At 36.0% G+C, this 22,366-nt stretch overlaps 1 protein-coding gene across 4 annotated transcripts; it reads left to right on the top strand.

Annotated features, from left to right (window-relative positions):
- Nucleotides 1-3,436: 3,436 nt before the first annotated feature.
- On the top strand, nucleotides 3,437-21,371 carry kansl1l (KAT8 regulatory NSL complex subunit 1-like). 4 transcript variants are annotated; one of them, XM_051906629.1, is made up of 16 exons: nucleotides 3,437-3,647; nucleotides 3,901-4,927; nucleotides 7,523-7,664; nucleotides 8,418-8,591; nucleotides 8,727-8,851; nucleotides 10,697-10,865; nucleotides 12,833-12,968; nucleotides 13,689-13,826; nucleotides 16,173-16,319; nucleotides 16,395-16,522; nucleotides 16,679-16,800; nucleotides 19,160-19,220; nucleotides 19,317-19,423; nucleotides 19,543-19,684; nucleotides 19,757-19,818; nucleotides 20,831-21,371. In XM_051906629.1, the coding sequence occupies exons 2-16, from the start codon at nucleotides 3,993-3,995 to the stop codon at nucleotides 20,886-20,888; spliced, it is 2,646 nt and encodes an 881-aa protein (XP_051762589.1). In that variant the 5' UTR covers nucleotides 3,437-3,647; nucleotides 3,901-3,992; the 3' UTR covers nucleotides 20,889-21,371. The 4 variants fall into 4 exon arrangements, with proteins under 4 accessions (XP_051762589.1, XP_051762590.1, XP_051762588.1 ...); XM_051906630.1 differs by having other exon boundaries at nucleotides 3,442-3,647; nucleotides 10,664-10,865; nucleotides 19,757-19,842; XM_051906628.1 differs by having other exon boundaries at nucleotides 3,443-3,647; nucleotides 10,664-10,865.
- Nucleotides 21,372-22,366: the final 995 nt, after the last annotated feature.

The raw sequence follows: 22,366 nt of genomic DNA, 5'->3' as shown, positions 1-22,366 counted from the left end.
CATTTGCATTTTCTTAGACAGCTTTTTACACTTTTCTTATGTAAGAAGGATCTTTATATTTGGATAGTTGTACATGTTTTCTTTATGACTTAAAATTGATTATCAATTGTTCTCTGTTTCCAACGTAGTCGTTCTCGCGCCGAAACGTCTTTGACGTCAGACCTGATAAGGTTCGTCTAATGGCGACAATTTTGATTTGAGAGCAACAAAGCACAAGACTTGGTCACTTTTTTGTTTGTCCAGGGGTATTCTATAAAAAATCAGTTTATTATTATTCACCACGTAAGAAAAAAAGTCATAGGCTACGTTTTTGAACGACATGAGGGTGAGTACATGAAAATAACCATTATGGAATCGTTTCTGTAACATATTGTCCATAGTCATGTGGTGCTGCCCTTTGGTTATCGAAATGCAAATAAAAGCAGATGGACAAAGTAATGGCTCAAAAGATTTTCCACTGAGCTGTGGACAAGAATAAATAAATTTATAACAATGAAGCATGACATCATATTTGAGTCATTCAAAAAGGTGGAAATGATTCAGATAAAAACTAATTTCCATTTCAAATGATATCATTTCTGTAGTATTTTATTCTGTACATGGAAATGTACAGAAGAACTGAACTTTTACTGTTCTATAGTTTACAGATGTTAGTCATTTATCCCCATTCTTAAGGTATTTAAATTAGGCGGTGGAGCCTTGACACCTTCATTGTATATGTAGGAAACTTTTTCCTCTTTGTTGCCAGTGGAAAAATGGTTTTGTTCATTGTTAACTTTTTGGCATTTACTGTAGTGATTTGTGCCTGTTTCTTTTGCCACTATTCTGTTGTTATTTGTCTACTGTATGTTTTCTTCACAGAAAGGACCAGTAAAATCACTGCTTAATGTTTTGCTGGGGTCATTTGGATGCAATCTTATTATTAACATTCTTAACATTTTTAGCCTTTTTTCTTTACATTGATTATCCAGGTCAATGGATATACATTTTTTCAGCAACTGCTATAGCCTACTCTTTGCAATGAGGGCTGGTTTTACTGTCTTCCTTGGTCTGAATGTAGATTGTTCCTGCCCTATGTCCTTTTTTTGCCACATCAGACTCTGTGTGCTTGGCATTGTTTTTCAGCAGATTCTTCTTTCTATTTGAATTCATTATACATGTGATCTGGATATAATATATAAATATATAATATAATATAACAATATATTTTGCAGAAATTTGAATGGATCATTGTACCCTGAAATTAAATTGTGTTGACAAAGGGGTTCAGTGATTTTGTGAAGTGATTTTGCAGTGATTTTTGCAAATCTTACACCAGTTTCTCCCCTTTGACGCATGGACATACATTTCTTTCTTTCTTTCTTTCTTTCTTTCTTTCCATTGTGATTATTCAGAAATATAGGCTACTATATGACTCTACATGATGCATATGTACAGTAGAAATTCAGAAATTGTTTGCTGTTATGTACAGTTGCAAGAAAAAGTATGTGAACCACTTGCAGAATCTGTGAAAATGTGAATAATTTTAACAAAATAAGAGAGATCTCTCAAAATTGTACATTTGCATATTTGAACCCTTTACAGCAGTGACTGAATGATTTTGAGATCCGTCTTTTCACACTGAGGACAATTGAGGGACTCAAACACAAATAATAAAAAAGGTTCAAACATTCACTGATGCTCCAGAAGGAAACACAATGCATTAAGAATCGGGGGATGAAAACTTTTGAACAGGATGAAGATGTACACATTTTTCTTATTTCGTTTAAATATCATTTTTTTTCATTTAGTACTGCCCCTCGGAAGCAACAGAAGATACTTACATGTTTCCCAGAAGACAAATTAAGTACAATTTACCTTGATCTTCAAATTCAAAATGTTTTCACCCCCCATCTAATAATGCATCATGTTTTCTTCTGGAGCATCAGTGAATGTTTGAACCTTTTTTATTAGTTGTGTTTGAGTCCCTCAATTGTCCTCAGTGTGAAAAGATGGATCTCAAAATCATTCAGTCTCTGCTGTAAAGGGTTCAAATATGCAAAAAATGCTGGAAAACTGAAGAATCTGCAGGACCTGGAGATTTTTCCTGAAGAACAGAGCTCAGTTTAAATGCTCAGAACAACCATCAGAAAACAAAAAAACAGTCGTGGATCATCCAGGTAACCACACACAGTATTAAGAATCAATGGTTCACAAACATTTGAATGGGGTTATTTTAATAAATTCAGCTATTTTTTTGTCTTATGGATTATATGTAAACATCTTTTATGTAAAATATCTTACTCGGGACAGTACTAAATGAAAAATAACATGCATTTTGTATGATCTCTCTTATTTTGTTAAAATCATTCACATTTTCACAGATTCTGCATGTGGTTCACATACTTTTTCTTGCAACTGTATGTTGTACTCTATTCAGGGATACATGTAAGCTGTTTATTCTTTGTTTGCTTGATGCTTCATCAGATATTCGCATGCTCTCAGTTTTTCTTCAGCCTAATGTTTTCATTCTAACATTGCCATTGGTTTTACATTATATAAAAAAATATCGAGAAGTGCAAATATATGGAAACTAGACCAGAGTAAAAATGCATAAATAAACATATTTTGTTTACACATTGACTTATTATTTTGATTGCCTGAGTACTACAAATGTTATGAAAGGGTTATTTTTCCAAGTGTTATGTGACGTGGCACGCATGTAGAAATATATATAAGAATATTATTCTACACAAAGATGGGGTCATTAGTTATTGGTGACGTGCATTTGTTGTTTCAACTCCTAATTCAAATAGCTGTAGTCCCACCTGGTGGACTGAATGCATATTACAACCAAATTCTGTTCAGAGTAGCTGAAGGGTTCAGGTTCAAACAAGCGTTTCACTGCGTTTCAAGCCTATACACGCACTTAGCAAGAAGTAAAGCAAAACAAACCTCAAGAGCAGCTCTCAGGAAAAACCCTCCTTCCTTACCCAAACTGAAAGGGGTTTATTTTCTTTAGAAATTACAGGAATCATCTGATAATGTCACATCCCAGTCTATTGATCAATAGCACAGGTAATACAGTATGTATAAGGATATTTTCTAACCTGACAGTTCAAAACTTTGCCACAAATATGCCAAATACCTCATGGCATGTCTGGGCTGCTTGATACAATCAGTTGTTTTCATTGACTGCAGTCACAAAAAAATTGCTAGTTATCAACAACAAACGACGATAACACTCATTGCGAAATTTTAGGTCTGAAAAAGAAAACTAAACATATGGTCTTTTTTATATTTATGAATAATATAAATATGCTATGATTTTTAAAATAAATATTAGATTGTTTAATACTATAATAACTTTTTAAAATATATATTTAGCGTCCAATGAAAGTAACCAACAGGGTAGGCTACATAAACACTCACTCACGCGCACTTTCACTCTCTCTCTCTCTCTTTCTCTCTCACTCTCGTCTCGGTCCTCCGGTGGCGGCTGTTGAGCGGTGTGAAGGAACATCGGACGGATCGGTCGATTTCTGTTTATAAAACTGACAAATCAGTATGTTTTATCACTTGCAGGACTGTATTTATGATTCATTCATGGGTGATAATCTATTTCTGGTCTGTCCGATTCTTGTTTTTGAAATGAGCGGCTGTTAAAGGTGAGATGACGTTATACTTCAATCCTGCCGTTATTTTCGTAATATTACGCTTATCGCGTGAGCGAAAAATAGTTGTAATCTATCCGTTTACAAACATTTGCAGTTGTTCCCTTGTTTTTCTGCTATAATTAGACAGATTGTTTTAAATTACAATTGTTATTGATAAAGTTAGAGGATATCACAAACATTATTTCACACAGTCACATTGTACAGTAGCTATATCTGTTATAATAATCGGTGTCTCTTTTAATAGATCTGCACGATCAGTTGACAGTTTCTTTCAGATGATGTTATGAGCCCTGGATCTGACGATATATCCATCAGTCCTCGGACTTGGAATAGGAAATGACACATCCAAACATCAGCTCAAAATCCATTTTATCCTCTGCTTTGAGTGGAAATATGGACTGCAGCGGTGTTGCACTAGGTGTGGATGTGGAGAATAGTTTTGGACAGAAGATTTGGCAGAACCTCCCTTCAGTGGTCCATCTGGACCTCCTATCCTCTAAAGGTTCTCCTCAGCTCCCGGAGATGCTCCTGTCACCCATGTTTCAGGATTCATGTCCCAAAGCTTTTCTGCTGTCAAGCCCAGAACTCACCCTACTCTCAGTGAACAGAAACTCTCCGGGTTCTCCGGCAGGTGCTCCACAAATGTGTTTCATGCCCACTCTTGAAGACAATGCACAATACATGGTAGAGCCTAGACACAACCCCAAACCTCTGCAACATGGTTGTTCTACAAGAGACTATCAAGTGGGCACCAAATCACTTTCCTCAGAGCAAGCGCCACATCAAAACAGGAAGAACAATGCTTCATGGGTTGACAGTGTGGAGGAAATGGAGGAAGGATTGATGATTCAGTCATTGTGGCATCTCTCCCAGCATGTTTCATTGGCGAATCGAGCCGGACGTTTACAACAGAGGGTGTTGGCGGTGCTTGGTGAACATGCTTCTAGACACTATAGCCACCAACTGGAGGGTTTGAAGAGCAAACTTCTTGAAACACGTTGTTCCCCGCAGTGCCCCAGGACATCAGAGCATCTTTTTGAGACTTTTAATGCTGTAGAGATGCAGGAGGTAGAGCAGGCTCTTGAAAGAAATCTTCAATACCCTCAAGCACACGGGCAACCTCTGACATCCAGAGATGTGCAGAGTTTAGCACACGGTGGTCATGCTGTTCTCCACAGGGTGCTGGAGTCTTTGGACTCAGACGCCACAGGGAGCAGCTCAGATGAGGAGTCGGAACATGAGGACACCAGAGAGACCTCAGTGGAACCGCAGTGAGTATGATGTGATGCTTAATAAATGCTGACCTTGAAATCAAGTTGAGTTCTGACACATGGAAAAAGGTGAACCTAACTGAAAGACATCAAAAGGGGTAATTTTTATCTTCACACAACTCTTTTCATAAAACAGTTAATAGTGAAAAAATAACAGTTCATGTCTATCTGGCTCAATTAATGGCAAAAAGTACCATAAAAGTGATCTTTATATGCTTCTGAATCCATATGATAGCTTTGTGTGAAGAACTGACAGAAAATTGTCACTATTTGCTGATAGTTCAGTTCACTGATAAACATTTATTAAAATTCAGTCTGTTTCTCATACAAATGCCTTTGCATTACTTCTGAGGACTTGAGGACTGAGGACAATGAATATTATTTCTAGTTGTGTACATTCTCAAATAAAGTTTTTTTGTTAAGGTTTTTTTTAAATACAGTAAAAATACATTAAAAACAGTGATATTGTGAAATATTATTACAATTTAAAACTGTTTTCTATTTAAGATATTTTCAAATGTAATTTATTCCTGAATTTAAAATATTTAAATCTAAATTTTCAACAGCAATTACTCCAGTCTTCAGTCACATGATCTTTCAAAAATCATTCTAATATGCTGATTTGATGCTCAAGAAACATCGGTTTTCAGGAGTCTTTGATGAATAGAAAATTCAAAAGAACAGCATTTATTTTAGATAGAAATCTTTATAACATTATAAATGTCTTTACTGTCACTTTTAATTTGTCAGTTTAATGCATCTTTGCTGAATAAAAGTATGAGTTAAAAAAAACCTTACTTTTGAATGGATACATAAAGTATATAAGTCAAAATATTTAAGACTCTGTTTCTAGCTTCAAAATACCAAAAAAATATCGTTGGGTGAGATCTTGAAGTAGGTGAATTGAAGGGTAGAATTAATCTCTTCATAGTAGTTGCCAGGCAGTAAAAGAAAACTTTTAATGACAGGCCAGCCGTGAGCCTTTGGCAAGCAGCGAGGGAGCGTAACGACAAGTTCAGGAAAACAAACAGCACCATAGAAGATGGAAAGAGGAAGCATTTGGCTCTGGCAGTGCTATATGTTTCTTTAAGAGCATTGCTCACAGACACAGAAGCACTCTGTTCTGTACACAGCTGTTACGAAATTGTCACCATATTTCTCCCCCATGTTGAAGATTTTTATCTAGTGTGTTCATGTGCAGCTGGCTCTTCTTCCGATCCTGTTTCTGTACAGCCGCAGTGAAACAGACAGCTGCACTATCCTTTCCCTGGGATGAGTAAATAAATAGAGATCAGGCTGCCCTTCGCCAGCCCGTACATCAGAGCTTTCATGTCCTTCTCTGTTATTTGCTCGCCCACTCTGCACTTACTTTGTAAGGTCGCAGCATAAGCTTGGATGGGAGAACATCCAGTATCAAAAGACATGTTTGAGGAGAATATCTTTCAGGAAACTCCTAGATTTCTATATTAGCTTTAGTTCACTATAATATCCCTGATTTGCATAAATTTGAACTTGTCCCATTGCACTCATGTTGCAGTTCTGCTAGAAATTGAGTGAACGCCCCTTAGTCTTTGTTAGCCTTCATTTAACTTTCGGCTGATGTGGTTGTTGGATGTGCTTCCCCTCAGGCCATGACAAAATAGTTTCAGTGACTTTTCCACATGTCTTGACAATCTCAATTACTGTCTATGCATCTCATCAGAGTTTTAAACCAGTGGCCATTGCTCTGGATTCTCTGAAGAAGCTGGATATGAGAACATTGAAAGGTTTTAAATAAGTTATCTGGCTTTAGTAACAGAATTGCTTAAGGGCACTTTTTGTGGATAGAGATTAGGCTCTCAGCCAGTGGAATGCACACCTTTGACGTCAGTACTCTCTTTCTTTTCACAGATGTTCACGTTTTGAAGTGGTTAAGTTGTGGTTACTTAATTCTAAAAAAAAAATCAAAAGACCTACATTTTTAGCGGAGCTTGAGTGTCTGCTTATTTGGCTTTGGAACATATGCAGTGCAATAAAGAGTTTATGTAGTGATATTATTTGGTCGTGACTCCCTTGAGGCATTAAATGAAGAACCAAGGAAGCAACAAAGCCATCTATGGTCTCGTATTTTCAATTCAGGAATAGTAGATATGGTTGCTCACTTGTTCTATGAATGCCATTTGTTTTGTTAAAGCAGGGATGTGCCCTGTAAATGTGTTTTGACTCAGAGAGAGAGAGAGAGAGAGAGAAAGTAGGCTGGCTAAGAGAGGTGAAGTGTTTGTTTATACAGGGAACAAAACGGTTGGCCCAGGAGGAGATCTCATTCTTCCCAGTGTATTTGTATGAGTTCACTGCTGCTCCACTGCTTTGTGGATATTCCTGGAATTTGGGGTGAGAGTCTGCGCTAATATATACAGTATATCTACTGAGAGGAAGACAGACAGACAGATATCTGTATGGTCAGATCCTCAAATTTTGGGCCAGTTTCTTGAACAGGTTTCCTAAACACTCTGCCAAGGTTGCTCCTGGAGGATTGTCTTCATGTGAAGTGTACTGTAAGTCACTTTGGATAAAATCTCAGCTAAATGACCTTTTCTGTGTTTTGTGGGAGGGTAGATGTCATGTCTGTGAGTGGAGATGGCTGAAGGACAGAGCTGAACTCTGCAGTCGCTGGACATGGCTGCAGATGAGACTGTCTGAGCTGGACTCTCACATTCAGCAGCTTGGAAAGCTCCAGCAGCAGATCCTCTCTAATAAGGTAAAGAACTAACACAGTATCTATTAGATCAGGAAGGAAATGGGCTGTGCAGTTAGAATTTCATAATTTAAGAATTGGCTCCCTTTCAGTTCATGTGTGAATTTGATTTGAAATGGCCATGTCTAACAGGATGGTGAATTGGAATGACTGAAAAGGAATTTATTCAGTAGGAATTCAGTAGTCTCACGTAACAGAAGAATTAGTCCAAACAGTCAAAATATAAATGTTGTGACAATGACATCATTAATTTTGACTTACTATGTAGATTCTTATAATTAAAAAAGTTAAATACTGTCAAAACACAGACATCAATATTTTAATTCCTGCATTCAACGCATCAAAATGGCCACCATATTTTTAGATAGCTTTATAAAAAATACATATGGTAATTTTAATCTTTTGGTTATAAGATATATTGAGTAAATTAGAGAATTCTGGGAAATTAAGTGTGCTTCCACCAATTTTTAAAATAAAAAATTTATTTATTAAATATAACACACATTATAAAATATAGCACACTTAATTTCCCGGAATACTCAAATTTACAAATTAAAATACATTCACACCAGTTATAGAATTTCTTTGGATTTCATCACATTTTAGTTCTACTTCTTTAAATTCAGTTTTGAATTGCAACACTACTGCTATGTGATACTTCAGTTCAGATTAAAAATTGCTGAACTGAACTGAAAAAATTTCATAATTTAATTCTGAATGGCGCATTGATGCATGTGTCCTTAATATGTCTTCCAGGGTCATGTGGTTTTAGCAGAGTCTCAGCCCCTGACGGACAGGCAGATCCAGCACACCCTGTGGACAGAGACTATGGATCTATCGTACACGGCGGGGAACATGCGAGATTTGCACTCTGATCTAGAGATGGAACCCAGCAGCCCCACACGTCTTCTGAGGAACATTGAGAGACAGGTGCTAAAGAAAAGCACACTCACTTAGACAAGAACATAGAAAAGACAAGATAAAAATGAAAGATGGAAATGTCATTATTCATAACTGACTTAATCAACCCACTCAATTCATCTTTGTGTCTGTGTGTTTGTTCAGAGTGCACAGCTGACTCAGATTGTGAACAGTCTGATGCCATCTTTGAGTGCTTCACCTTCTTCATCACCTATGTCTAAAGGACCATGCGATCGCTGGAGAGGCCAACAGAAAACAGCTTATAGCAGGTGAGGAGCAAACCAGCACATACAAGCTCATCAACAGGCTAAAATTAACCTCAGATATTTCACAGGGTCATTTATTTAAAGTGCCCTATCATGCTTTTTTTGGATATTACCTTTTATGTAGTGTGTAATATAGCTGTTTTTGAATGTAAAATGTCTGCAAAGTTTAGAGAATTCCATTCAAAATTCTTCCTGCATGAAGCTATGTAGGTTTGTAACAAATTTGCATAATGCCATCCCATGATCTTCAAACGTCTACTCTACTTTGACCCACCCTCAAACACTATAGTTGTAGCTGAAGCCTGGAAGAGTATGTTTAGTGTTGTCGACATGTTGAGAAGACGCTGTTTTCTGTGCTGCGAAAGCAAATTCACTTTGCATGCAATTCAAAAGGATAAGGACTCGGACTCAAATTGATAAAGTAAAACCAATGCCGTAGTTTCTGTTATATCACTGTGTAAACAAGTGCAGAGGAAGCTTCCGGAGCTGAAATTCAGACATGGTATTGGACGTTTAGTTTCCGACATGCACTGTAAGTGGCAGACCATTCACAACAAACTGGGCCATTTGACCAATCAGAGCAGAGTAGGCTTTCGAAAAGAAGGGGTTTAGAGAGACTGAATGCTTTATCAAACCATTTCAGACACCGCGAGAAAAGAGGTGATGCTGCAATTTATAAAACGGTTAGTTCCTGTCCTTGATTCTGATTGGTCAATAGCTGTGTTTTATTCACGATGAAACACGGCTATGACCACTTCACCCAATGGTTCTGTGTATCACTACACAACACCCTTAGCAACCATTCTTAGCAACGTAAACTGTATGTTCTCAAATGAAATTGTTCATTGAAGCTTACTGTATTATGTAGAAGAGTATTGTGAGAAAGAGATCGATTGAGTGAGTTTATTACGTGCATTCAGATTTAGCATTTTCCTTCAGGTCAGTCCTATGTTCATAATAAAAAAATCTGTTTAAATGCCCGATGTATTATCTTGTCCTTTTAACATTTAAGGGGTTTTCCCGTGACTGACAGTTGCTAGTCAAAGCATTTGTCAGTTGTGTCTTGTTCCGTGTTCACAACAATTCAGTCTTTTCAATGTAAAAGTTTGCTTCGCTATTGACTGACACACTCATAAAGACAGTCTTTGCCGCCATCTAATGGTGTTATAATGTAACTTCTGTTGCTGTTCACGGTCAGGGACTATTTTTTCCGGCGGAAGGAAGGCTTTTAGTAAGAGTTTACTTCATGAAAGTTGCATTGTTATATATTTTTGGTTTTAATATTTGTATTGTGTGGTAATCGTTTTATAAAAGCAATAAGGTACTCGAGGCTAGTGCTGTATCGTGAACAAGTCACGGCTGAAGGGCTTGCAGAAGAACAACGCCCTTCAGCCGCGACTTATTCATGATACAGCACAGCCTCGAGTACCTTATTGCTTACGTATATTATGCGGAAATAGCATAATAGAGGCACTTTAAAAACAAAAATGGAATTGTGATTAATTGTCCTACATGTTATTGAAGCTGTTTGTCTTGATTTAATTCATGAATTTTGTATTTATTGCAGCACTGTAGAAGCTCCCTCATTCTGATAAATATTTATGTATAAATTTGTATAAATTTATGTATCTCATGTGAGTGTCAGGATGAATCATTTGGCCCAGTGGAAAACTGAATGAGCGAACAAGACATTGAGAAGAATTAGAAAGGGGGGAAAGGACGAGAAAATCTGAGTGGAGAAGAGAACCAATGAAGTTCGCCCTCTTTATTTGTTGTATGATCAGATTTCTGAAGATTTTATCCCTACTTTTACAGCCAAGTGACACACACAGGTACCTTTGTTCCCAGTGGGCAACAGTGTTTACACAAAGTCAGGCAGAAGAGGAAGCGAACATGTCACAGACGACAGTATCTCCCTCAGGTGGATGCCATCTGTATGTCAGCTCGGACACGACCCCTTCTCACCTATCACAAGCCTAGACTTTTCGTCATGGACCCATTGTCTCACAGAGAACAGGTTGGCATTTTTAACCCAAATTGATGTAAAAGTGTCTTAACTCTTGGGAGTCCAATCAAATGAGTCAAGTAAAATACGGCATGGCAAAGCATACAGTACTTATCAAAAGTTTGGGGTCAGTAAGATTTTTAAATGTTTTTGAAAGAAGTGTCTTATGCTCACCAAGGCTAAATTTATTTGATACTGTCACTTATTGCAATGTAAAATAACTATTTTCTATTTTAATATATTTTAAACTGTAATTTATTCCTGTGATGGTAAAGCAGAATTTTCAGCAGCCATTTCTTCAGTTTTCAGTGTCACATGATCTTTCAGAAATCATTATAATATGCTGATTTTCTGCTCAAGAAACATTTTTATTATTATCAATGTTGAAAACAGTTGTGCTGCTTAATATTTTTGTGGAAACCGTAATATTTTTTCCAGGATTCTTTGATGAATAAACAGTTCAAAAGAACACCATTTATTTGAAATAGAAATCTTTTGTAATTTTATACGTCTTTACTGACTTTTGATCAATTTAATGCATCTTTGCTGAATAAAAGCATTCAAATTCTGACCTACTCCAAACTTTTGAATAGGTGTGTGATTGCTGACATAACAGCTTCAATGTGCTTGAGTAAAAAAGGGCTAAGCACATTTGTATGTGGTAATGGCTGAACTAGTGGGACTTGCACTGATATGTGTGTGTGGTCCAGGTATGTGTGTTTTCCCAACAGCCCCCAGGGGAGCTCAGAAGGAATAGCCTAGCCTTTTTCTATCCTCTCCTTGAAAACTGCTATCACACTGTGCTTAAGCCAGCTGCAATTTCATAAATGACGATAATCTTGTAATTGCTTCTGGCTGATTTGAGGTCTACCCTGCTGTCCTTCAGTGTCCTCTGTCAGCAGCCTGGAACTGTAAATCAGACATGCTTCATTTTAAGGCCAGAACCTGGAAGCAGCAGGATGAAGTTGTATTTACCAAAATGGAATGTAATAAAAAGAAATAGACAAACAACATTAAATCTTTTATAGGAATAGTTCAGCCAGTAATGGAAATCTTGTCAAATTGTACCTACACTTTGTTCCAATTCTGAATGACTTTATTTTGTGGAACACAAAATAAGAATCTCAGTGAAAGCACATTGTGATTGTGTGACTTTTTTAAGCTTCAAAATTTTTTGATCTTTACATCATGAGTCACAAGTACGAGAGTGTCTCTGATTTAATCTTCAGTACCACAAACTGTGAGAGTTGGTAAGTTTGATTAATTTCCATGAATCAGTTCAGACTTGTGCATTTCAATGAATCAGACAATAACTGATTCAATTATTAATTTATGTGAGCACTCAAAAATTGGTCTCCATGTGGCATTTTCAGTTTTCCATGTATGGTTATATTGGTGCATATAAATGATTATTATTCTTTCTTCATTTAGTGAAAAATAGTGGAAAATGTGATTATTTTTAACTATGCTTTTATTCAGGTTTTGAACAACATGATGGCAGAATCTTCTCAGTACAAAACTATTCCTTTAATGAAGGAGTTTAAAGTTATTTGTGTGCGTGCCAGCCCTCTTCACATTGCACCATGACTCACGCCATGTTTTGAGTCTCTTTTCCAGCTGGTGCCTGGTGCACTTCCTTTAACCTTGTTTATGATTCTCATTTTGTAGTTGTCTGATTTTGGCTGCCATGATTTTCCTTTTCATGCATTGATTATGTCGTAATGGTTCCCCAGAGAACTGTGTGTCATAGATTTGGCTTTATTAACTTAGCTGTGTACGTCCAACTCTTTTTATTTGTTTTAATGCTCAGTTGGACAAATCAGGACTGGATCATTTAGCTGCAAATCAGGCCTTTAGCATCAGTAAGAGATGTTTGATTAGTAATTATGCTTCCCAGGATTTGTAATCTCCCTTCTGCTCATAACTTCTGATAACCTCCCTGTTTTGGTTAAATTTGCTTTCTTTCTCTCTCTTCACAGGTCCGGCAATCTTCCCCTTCTCTTTTTCCCAATTGCGCCTCCTGTGATTCTGCCTCTGTGTGCACAAACCCTGAATGCCCCCGCAGAAAAGAGAAAACAGACGGCAAAGTGCATTGTGTTCTATCGCTGTCCTCAGGTAGAGAGATGAATGGTTTAAAACTGATTTTTCTTGCTCCATCCACCATCTTGCAAGGATTTTTTTCATGGAGCCTGTCACACATTGTAAATTGACTTCTCCACAAAGGATACATGTGATGCTGTTTTAGATGCATTAAAATGCTACCTACATAGGCAACTCTCTAGGATTTGGAGCAGAGTCTGTCTTAAACAGTAGAAGAGTGTTCATATTTTTGCTGTGGTAATTAGATGTTATGATATTAATGGTTTTATAAAGGTTATAGGTTAATACTACAGCAATCCATTAATCACTCATCCATCTCACTGCATTAGCCTGTCATTTTAATTCACTCAGAATAAATTGTCTCATATCAGACTGTTACTCCATCAGCATGTCAAAATTGTGCTCTTCCTGCAGTTTTGCTGATTGCGTGCAGCAGCAGGAATGTGGAGTAGGTAGATCAAATTAGCCTTGGTTGCCATTAGTATAAATCTCTGCGTTCAGTTCATACTGTAATGTGACTCAAATGCAACATCCATTCAAGTCTGACATTTTTCACATTTGACAATGTTTTGACAAGATGTTTTCTTTATGTACAGATGTTTCCATATTAACTAACCACAGCCTCATATCTACTGTATTGACACTATATTTAAGTTCGGTGCAACTATTAAGTTTTTCTATCGTGTTTGTTATATAAATGATGTTTGACTGTGTCCTGTCTGCTGTATCCATCAGAAACTCCATCATCCTTCCATCTGCAAAATGCTCTGTTTGAAGAAAATGTGCTTCAGCGATCTCTCCTCGTGAAGAATGAGCGGTCCAGTCCCCATCACTGTCTCGGCTCCAGAGGCAGAGTCTCCCGATCGTTATTCCGTAAGAATCATCTCATGCCGTTTGTGTGTGGAAGCATTTAAGTACACGTGTTTAAAAATGTGTTTGTTCTTCCCAATGTTTCTTTTTTGTCTACTTTAATAGAAATGACTATAACAGCAAATCCATGTGTCAAACAAAGAGACTTAAATTAAGTTCAGCAGTTTGCCATTAAGATTTTGCTAAGCTAAATATGAGACACTTTAATATAAATACACAGCACACATAGTTATTTGGTAGAATAATGAAAGGATCATGTGACACTAAAGACTGGAGTAATGGCTGCTGAAAATTCAGCTTGTTGAGGCACTGTACACATGCACACCAATGACCTTTCATTGTGGTCAGATTATTTATAGCTGAAATATATTGTAGCCCTCTTAGTGTTTCCATGATCTCCTTGATATTCCTTTTATTAATATTATCAATAGAATCACAAACAAGCCTTAATATTTTTATTAGATTTAAGTTTTAATTTATGACCCATTTCTTTATTATTTAAAGAATAATTTGATTATAATTTATATTTTATACACTACCATTTGAAAGTTTGGGGTGAGTAAGAGTTTTTGAAGAAATTTAATTCAGCTAGTAAATTGTTTTTACATTGTTTCATGGTTTCCACAAAAATATTAAGCAGCCCAATTGTTTTCAACATTCATAATAAGAAGAAATATTTCTTGAGTACCTAATCAAAATATTACAATGATTTCTGAAGGATCATGTGACATTGAAAACTGGAGTAATGGCTGCAGAAAATTCAGCTTTGCCATTACAGGAATAAATTACATTTTAAAATATATTCAAAAATGATTATTTTAAATTGCAATAATATTTCACAGTATTACAGGTTTAACTGTATTTTTGATCAAATAAATGCATTTTTGTCAACATAAGAGACTTCTTTCAAAAAAAAAAAAAAAATCTTTTGAACGGTAGTGTATATTTCTTTTTTTTTATTTACCATTTATTTATTAAAACATAAAATACAATCTTAAACCTAACCTAATTGATTTCCATGTTGTGACATCACAACAATGTTTGCCTAAATAATGTCCAGGCACGATACTTTTTAATACACAGTGACGCCCATTCCCAGTGCAGCTCTGAAGGTCATGTTGAAGTCGATAGCTGCTCCACAGTCTTAATGCAGTGCTGGGGTTGAAGTGAGCTGACCTGGCACTGGACTCTGACTCATGCTCTAATCATTAATGGTCTGCCACTCTTCTCTGCTCTGCTGGTTATTGTCTGACTAGGGGGCCTAATGATCCTGAAACAGCAATGCTATTCTTAACAGAGAGATATTGTCAGAGTGAGTGAGTGATTGCACTGGAATGGAACTGTGGTAAGGGTTTCTAAAGTAAAAACAAACCTCATGCTGTTTAGTTGATTTTCTGTCAGTGTTTTGGAGCACCCCTGTAGTCAGTGAATGAATTACAAAAAAAAAAAAAAAAACCTATAAAAGCTAGGAATATTTCCTTAGCAATTGTCTCATGGTCCCTCCATTCCTCTTTTCATCACATAACCTGGATGTGTATGATGTGTATGGGGATGTTCTTCTGAAGTCCAGTGTGTGGGATGATGTAAGGTGTGTGTAGGCTGCTGGGTGGGTTTAGTCATAATGTTGTGGTGTATTGTCTATGTTTATCTCTGTGGCTCAGGCGGTCTATCTGCAATCCTGTAGCTTCCAGACCATGAGTGGAGATCTACACAGACTCACAAATCACACTAACTCACAAATCCAGCCTGAAGGCACAGTACACATCTACACACCAGTAATATTTCATCAGGGTCAAATTATTTATAGCCAAAATAAATTGTGGTCTTGTCGCCCCCTTAGTATTTCAGTGATCTCCTTGATATTCTTTTTATTAATATTGTAAATCAGTCAATCTATCTATCTATCTATCTATTTTTTAAAATTCTAATCATTATCAGAGGTGGTTCTCATTAGATTCTCATGACAGATTTTTTTTTTTTTTTAAATGTATTTAAATCAGAAAAATTAAAGGCAGTATAACAAATACTGCTATGACCTTTAAGTAATTTACAATTTACATAATATATCTTTTTTTTGCATTACAGTAATAAGAATGAGATTTTTTATGTATTATATTAATGAGAATATGGAAATATCGTCACAATGTAAAAATATGCATTGTCCTAAAATAGGTTTCATTTACTTTAGGCAAAAATAATTTCTTATTTCTTTCTTTTGATATTGGGGTGAAATATGAACTGGATGTGATCTTGACATGTTTTGTGAAACTCACCCATGTGTATTATGAATATTCTTTGTTTTCTGATAAGTAGGAATATGTCTTTATGTTGTATAATTAATGATTATAGATTGCAGTCACCGACGGAAAAACAGAAGGCATTTGAAGAGAGACAGAAGGGAGAGCACTCCTATACGATGGGCATGTACCCAAGAGCACAGCAGTCAAGCTTACAGGGAGGGAAAGAGGACGAGGCACTGCTCCAACAGGCCAATGGGTACATGTGATAAATTTAACTCATATACAACAAAGACTCTGAGATGTTTAAGGTAGTAATACTGCTTTGTTCTAGACTTGCAGATCTCCAGTATTACACCCAATTCTGATCTGGTCTCCCAGAGTGATGACAGTCATGTGGAGGAATCTTTAGAGGATGTGACCATCTCTAACTGTACACCCACACAACAGAGAAACTCACAGGTCTGCCCTTTGACCAAACCATGAGAAATACTGTATATCTCAGTTTGCTCTTATCCAAACAAACATTAGTGATTCTTACCTTGAGGGGAATGTTAATCTAGTCAGAGGTTAATATTTTGAGGAAAATAATCATATACTGTCCTTTTTTTGTTTTAGTTCCCATTGCGCAGGAGAAACTGTGAGAGTGTTTCCAGCATTGATGACATTGTCATTCCCATGTCTCTGTTCAACTCAGTGAAAGTGGAAAGACTTCAGTATAAGAACATTTTGACACCCAGGTATTGATTGTTTTCACACGGCAAGATCAGAGAGACATCAGGACTTGTTTATTATACTGCACTAGAAATACACTACGATTAAAAAGTCTTTCAAATGTGATCAAAAATTTAGTAAAAACTAATATTGTGAAATAATATTATTATTACAGTTTAAAATAACAATTTTCTATTTGAATATATTTTAAACTGCAATTTATTCCTGTGATGGCAAAGCTGAATTTTCAGCATCTTTACTCCAGTCTTCAGTGTCACTTGATCCTTTAGAAATCAATCTGATCTGCTGATTTGTGGCCTGTTGCACAAAGCCGGTTTTAGTTTCTTCCCAGGTAAGTTCAAGATTAGTTTGAGTAAACTCTGGTTTTTCGGGCATATGAAAGTGGATTGGTTTTTAGCGAGTTTCATTGCTATGGTAACTTACGCTACACGGCTAACCTGCTCCGGAGCAGGTTTTATTCTGGGTTAGAGATCACAAACCCAAACTCGACCAATCAGCTGTGAGTAAAGTGACATGTATCTGATGCAATAAAGCCACTCCCCCTGTATCTCTCGCTCCAAATTAAATCAGTTTATAGTGAAAACATTTTAGAGACAAAATTGCTCATCTTTTGCTGCTAATTATTTATTATATTTATATTATATGAATGAATTATGTATAATTCATATAATAATATATTCATATAATTATTATACTAATTGACAATTAATATTAAACTTTGCTTTTAAATTGATATAAATATAATGCATGCATCGATATATAAAGCTTTTAAACAAATTAAACTTATGTGTATTCATTTGAGCTCTTTGTGAAATTAATATAAATTATTATATTATAAATTGTTAGACATATTTCTTTGATTCACATGCATTGATATAGTCAGATATTTTCTTTCAGCTGCCTTTTCAAACTTTCACTGCAGCAGTGTTTATTCCTGCCTTACAAATGCATTTAATTTCATGATATTTTTCATAACGATCTCCTAGTCTTCAGAGGAGACGTGAGTTGCGCGGCTCTCTCACGAGAAGTGAATCAAACGGACGCTCTCCATGTTCCGTGTGATTGGCTGTTTGCCGCACGTGTCACACTTTCAGGTGCACGCGCTTCAGAGTTAATCGCAAACTCTGGATTAAACCTGAGTTGACAGAGAAAGTGTATACCGAGCGTTATGCAACAGCTGATCCTGATCTAAACCAGGTTGGATTTATCTGGATTTGTCAACTCCAAACCAATTTTGAAATTCAGAGTTTCTTCAACTAGCTTCATGCAACAGGCCATTGGTGTTCAAGAAACATTTCTTATTATTGTCATGCAACTGCTCTGAGACACAAAGGTTGAGGACCCAAACGCAGTATTTATTGAAAGGGTAATCCACAATTGTAATCCAAAAGCCAGGTAAAAGGTCAAAACACAGGGTTAACAGTCCAAACATTAATCCGCAAGAGACAAGCAAACTGGGTCAAAACCAAATGAGCACTCAGAGATGCAATGCTGACACATACAAGACTTCACAAAGAGTGATAGAGTAACCAGGCTTTATATAGGCAGAGGCAATGAGGTAAATGAGACACAGCTGAAAATAATGATGGAAGGTGAACCTGGGCAATGGACTATGGGAGATGAAGTCCATTAGGTAATGACAACAGTCTGTGATGGAGTGCCCCCTGGTGGCTCTCAAGGGCACTCCAGCTGGTGATTGTGACAATTATCAATGTTGAAAACAGTTGTGCTACTTAATATTTTTGTGGGAACTGAGATACATTTTTTCAGGATGTTTTGTTGAGTAGAAAGAAAAAAAAAAAAAAACATTTATTTGAAACAGAAATCTTTTGTAACATTATAAATGTCTTTACTGATCAGTTTAATTCATCCTTGCTGAATAAAAGTATTATTTTCTTAAAAACAAAACAAAAAAAAAAAAAAACGTACTGACCCCAAACTTTTGAACGATAGTGTATTTGAGTGTTAATGTGATGTTAGTTTTGCTGTTTAAGTTTTTTGGTTTTAACTCTTATTATATAATTAGATTTTTCATAAATTTGTTATGAATAATAATCTTTTGGTTATTTTAGTTGTTCAAAAAAAAAAAAAAAAAAACTAAAATACATTTCATTTGTAAAGTATTTAATTCACTGGATAACTAGGCATTACTAAGTGGAAATTTAATCAAACAATTTCTCTTTGAATTTCCAGAAAAAATGACTATTGATATGTACCAATAGTGTGATGTAGGCTTTTGGTCCGACTGCCCACCCATAGGGTGCTTGATAGATGGTCAATGAGTCACTTTCAATAATTGTGCTGATGCATAAAGATATGGATGAATTCATGTTTCGTGTATTCTATTCTCTTTACTCACTTCAGTTGGCGAAAGGTGGATATTTCTCCTTTATTGAAGAGAGACGAGGATGAGCAAGAGGAGGGGGTAAGTTTTATAGTTATATACTCACTGTAGATCATAAAAATGGTGAATGTCATCAGTGGCAGTTTGTTGTGGAGTGATGGGCTTTATCTCTCTCAGCTGGAAGCAATAGAAGATGAAGATTTCTTTCAGAGACACCAGAGTTATGAGCGTATAGAGAAACTCTGCTGGTCCTACTGGGATCAGGACAGAAGAAACAGGATCAGGTCAGTGTGTATTATGGTTATTGTATATGTGTACTTATTGCACATATATTCTCCAGTACATATTTGCTGATGATTGAACTTTTCTTTGTTGTTTCTTTCTTTTTTCTTTCTCTCCACAGGCCATGTAAGAGAAACTGTTCTTCTGTGTTTGTGAGAGACCACCCTGCTCACTGTCACCCACCTGTACATTCTCCTGTCCCCTCCACCTGGACCTTCAGTCCTTCTGAAGCTCCGTCAGAAGCCAGTGTGGAGGACAGAGAGGTAAAATCTATTTTTAATTAAATTTAAATTTAATTTAATTTAATTTAATTTAATTGTTTCCCTCTTATGTAGCCATTGCCACCATGGAAAAGGCGTATGTTTCCCCTGACTGGTGAAGATGAGGAAACTTTGAGGTGTGATGAAGATAATATTTAATGGTCTGGGTCTTCTCATTTCTTTAATTGTGCATCCTTGTTTCCTTTCCTTGCATCTTAGCTTTTTCCTTTTAAGACATGACGAAAGGATGTGAGATTGAGACGTGAGGAAGGAAGAAAGATGTATATGTCAAATGGAATTTATTTCCTAATTAAGCTTTTCAAGGCATATTGCTTCACAATCCTTATGTTGTTGGAGTTTGATTAATTTGGACATTCCTAATAAATCTTAGTGTTTTCTGTGTGTCCCATAGTGCCATAACTCCCACTATTGGCCACATTAGGAATAACATGCACACATTACAGTCACTGAGTGTGATATTTTTTTCTTTTGAAATAAATTAATATTTTTATTCAGCAAGGATGCATTAAATTAAGCTGACAGTGAAGACTTTTACATTGTTCCCAATTTCTATTTCAGATAAATGTATCATGGTTTCCGCAAATATATTATGCAACACAACCATTTTCAACATTGATAATAATAAGAATTTTTCTTGAGCACCAAATCAGCATATTAGAATGATTTCTGAAGGATCATGTGACACTGAAGACTGGAGTAATGAAAATTCAGCTTTGCCATCACAGGAATAAATTACATTGTAAAATATATTCAAATAAAAAAAGTCATTTTGAATTATAATAATATTTCATAGTATAACTGATTTTTTTAATCGGGCTTGATGAGCACAAGAGCCTTCTTTCAAAAACATTAAAAAGTCTTGCACACTCCAAACTTTTGAATGGTAGTATAAATCATTTCAGATGTTACAATCCTGCTTAATCAGAATCACATTTAGAATCAGAGTCAGTTTTTGGACTTTTCGCGGAAAGATGTGATAACTAAAATGTACAATTACTACATTGGAGAGAGGAATCGAAACAGAGATTGCATTGTGTTTAAATGCAGTTAGACAGTTATTAAATTTAGAGAAATAAATGCTTTTCTTGTTTCTCATTCGTTTGACTGATTATTCTGTGCTGTTTACAGACTTCCAGAGCACCAAAGCACAACATCTGAGATGGACCAGGAAATGACATCATACTGAGGCACAATCTCAGCCATCATGGTTCCACTCCCAGTTACATAAATCACTCTTTCTGCTTTTAGGCTGTTATGACACAGTGTAATAACCTGATGTTTTTCACATTGCTTCTTTAGCCTCTAAAGTTTTTTTTTCCTCAAAATATTTTTGTATAAATTATTTTTAAACAGTGTTTGTATCCTACAGCCTTGTCCACAGTGTAATTTATTAAATATCTTAAGCCAGCCCATTAAAAGTATAAACTGTAAGGAATTACATAATTTATTAATGTAACCTATTTTTGTGATATATTTATTTTAATATAAGTACAGTGTATATTTTTGGGCTCACATTTTTGAAAGGATAGAACAAATCATTAATGATTTCTTTTAACTCTCATAACTAATCTTTTTACCATAATTTATCCAGTACTGTGGGAAAAGCACTGTGTTTGGAAAGGAGTATAAATTTACCTCATACAACATTAAAGTGATTTAGGTTGCCTCACTTTGAAGTTAACAGTCTTCCTTTATTACATTTTATGAACACAATGGAGACCTTGTTATTTGAGGAATATTTCAGATTAAATAGAACTAAACATGAATGGAGAGATTTTGTGTTAGTCTTTCAGTTTCCAGATAAAATAAATTAATCATCTTAAAACTTGTCTTCCAAAAGTACAACTTCATGTATGATTTATATTAATTGATATTGAACCCAGATTGTTCCTTTAGCAGGCAGGCAGACTCAGAGTACATGGGTGCAATAATTATATCAACCACTGAGGGGCACTAATGTGCCGCATTTGCTCCTTAAAATCGAATTTGCTAGAAACCACCCTGTTTGTGGCAAAGGGGACAAAACAGTAGCTTGATCACTGAAAACTACTTGATGATTCTTCCTGGTCTGTTTGTCAAGCTTTGACAGCTCAAAATCTTATTACATTGATCCTGGGTTTGTGTGTGCACAGCGTCGCGTGCTTGTGTGTGTGTGCGTGTGTGTGTGTAGTCTTTGATCTCTTTCCAGTAAGCTGATTAGGCCATCTCACAAGCAGCCCACAGACATCCACACACTCACTGGGGAAAGGCTAATTGGCTATAAGTAGGGGTCAAGGTTACTGCCTTCATCTGAGCCTGTCCATGAGATAGATAGGGAAGATATTATCTCACTTGCTTTCCTACTTCTCTAAGTACGATGACGTTCACTACTGCACTTCTTAAAAGTCTGAACACTGATTAAAAGTCTGAGCACAACATTAGCTTAGAGGCTCTTTACCCAAATGCAGTGAGCTACATTTTTTAGACAGCATACTAAAAAGAAAGTTTTTTTTTTTTATTCGATTTTTACATTTTGATTTATTTTAGCAATACTTTTTTAGTTTTTAATTAAATATTCTACATTTTTCCAGCTTTGTCCACAATCTTGGATTTATTTCATCACCGTGCTTGGTGCAGTGCATTTTAGGATTCCCTACACCACATTGGATACATATGCATTACATT

The sequence above is a fragment of the Ctenopharyngodon idella genome, chromosome 9 (genome assembly GCF_019924925.1).
Source record: "Ctenopharyngodon idella isolate HZGC_01 chromosome 9, HZGC01, whole genome shotgun sequence".
NCBI lineage: Eukaryota > Metazoa > Chordata > Actinopteri > Cypriniformes > Xenocyprididae > Ctenopharyngodon > Ctenopharyngodon idella.
This window is presented reverse-complemented; position numbering and strand designations above follow the sequence as displayed.

Coding starts and splice junctions, on each gene's coding strand:
- kansl1l (XM_051906628.1), top strand. CDS start 3,993: ATGACACATCCAAACATCAGCTCAAAATCCATTTTATCCTCTGCTTTG. Junction 12,969..13,688: donor TGTTCTATCGCTGTCCTCAG/GTAGAGAGATGA, acceptor TGTATCCATCAG/AAACTCCATCATCCTTCCAT. Junction 16,801..19,159: donor AAGAACATTTTGACACCCAG/GTATTGATTGTT, acceptor TACTCACTTCAG/TTGGCGAAAGGTGGATATTT.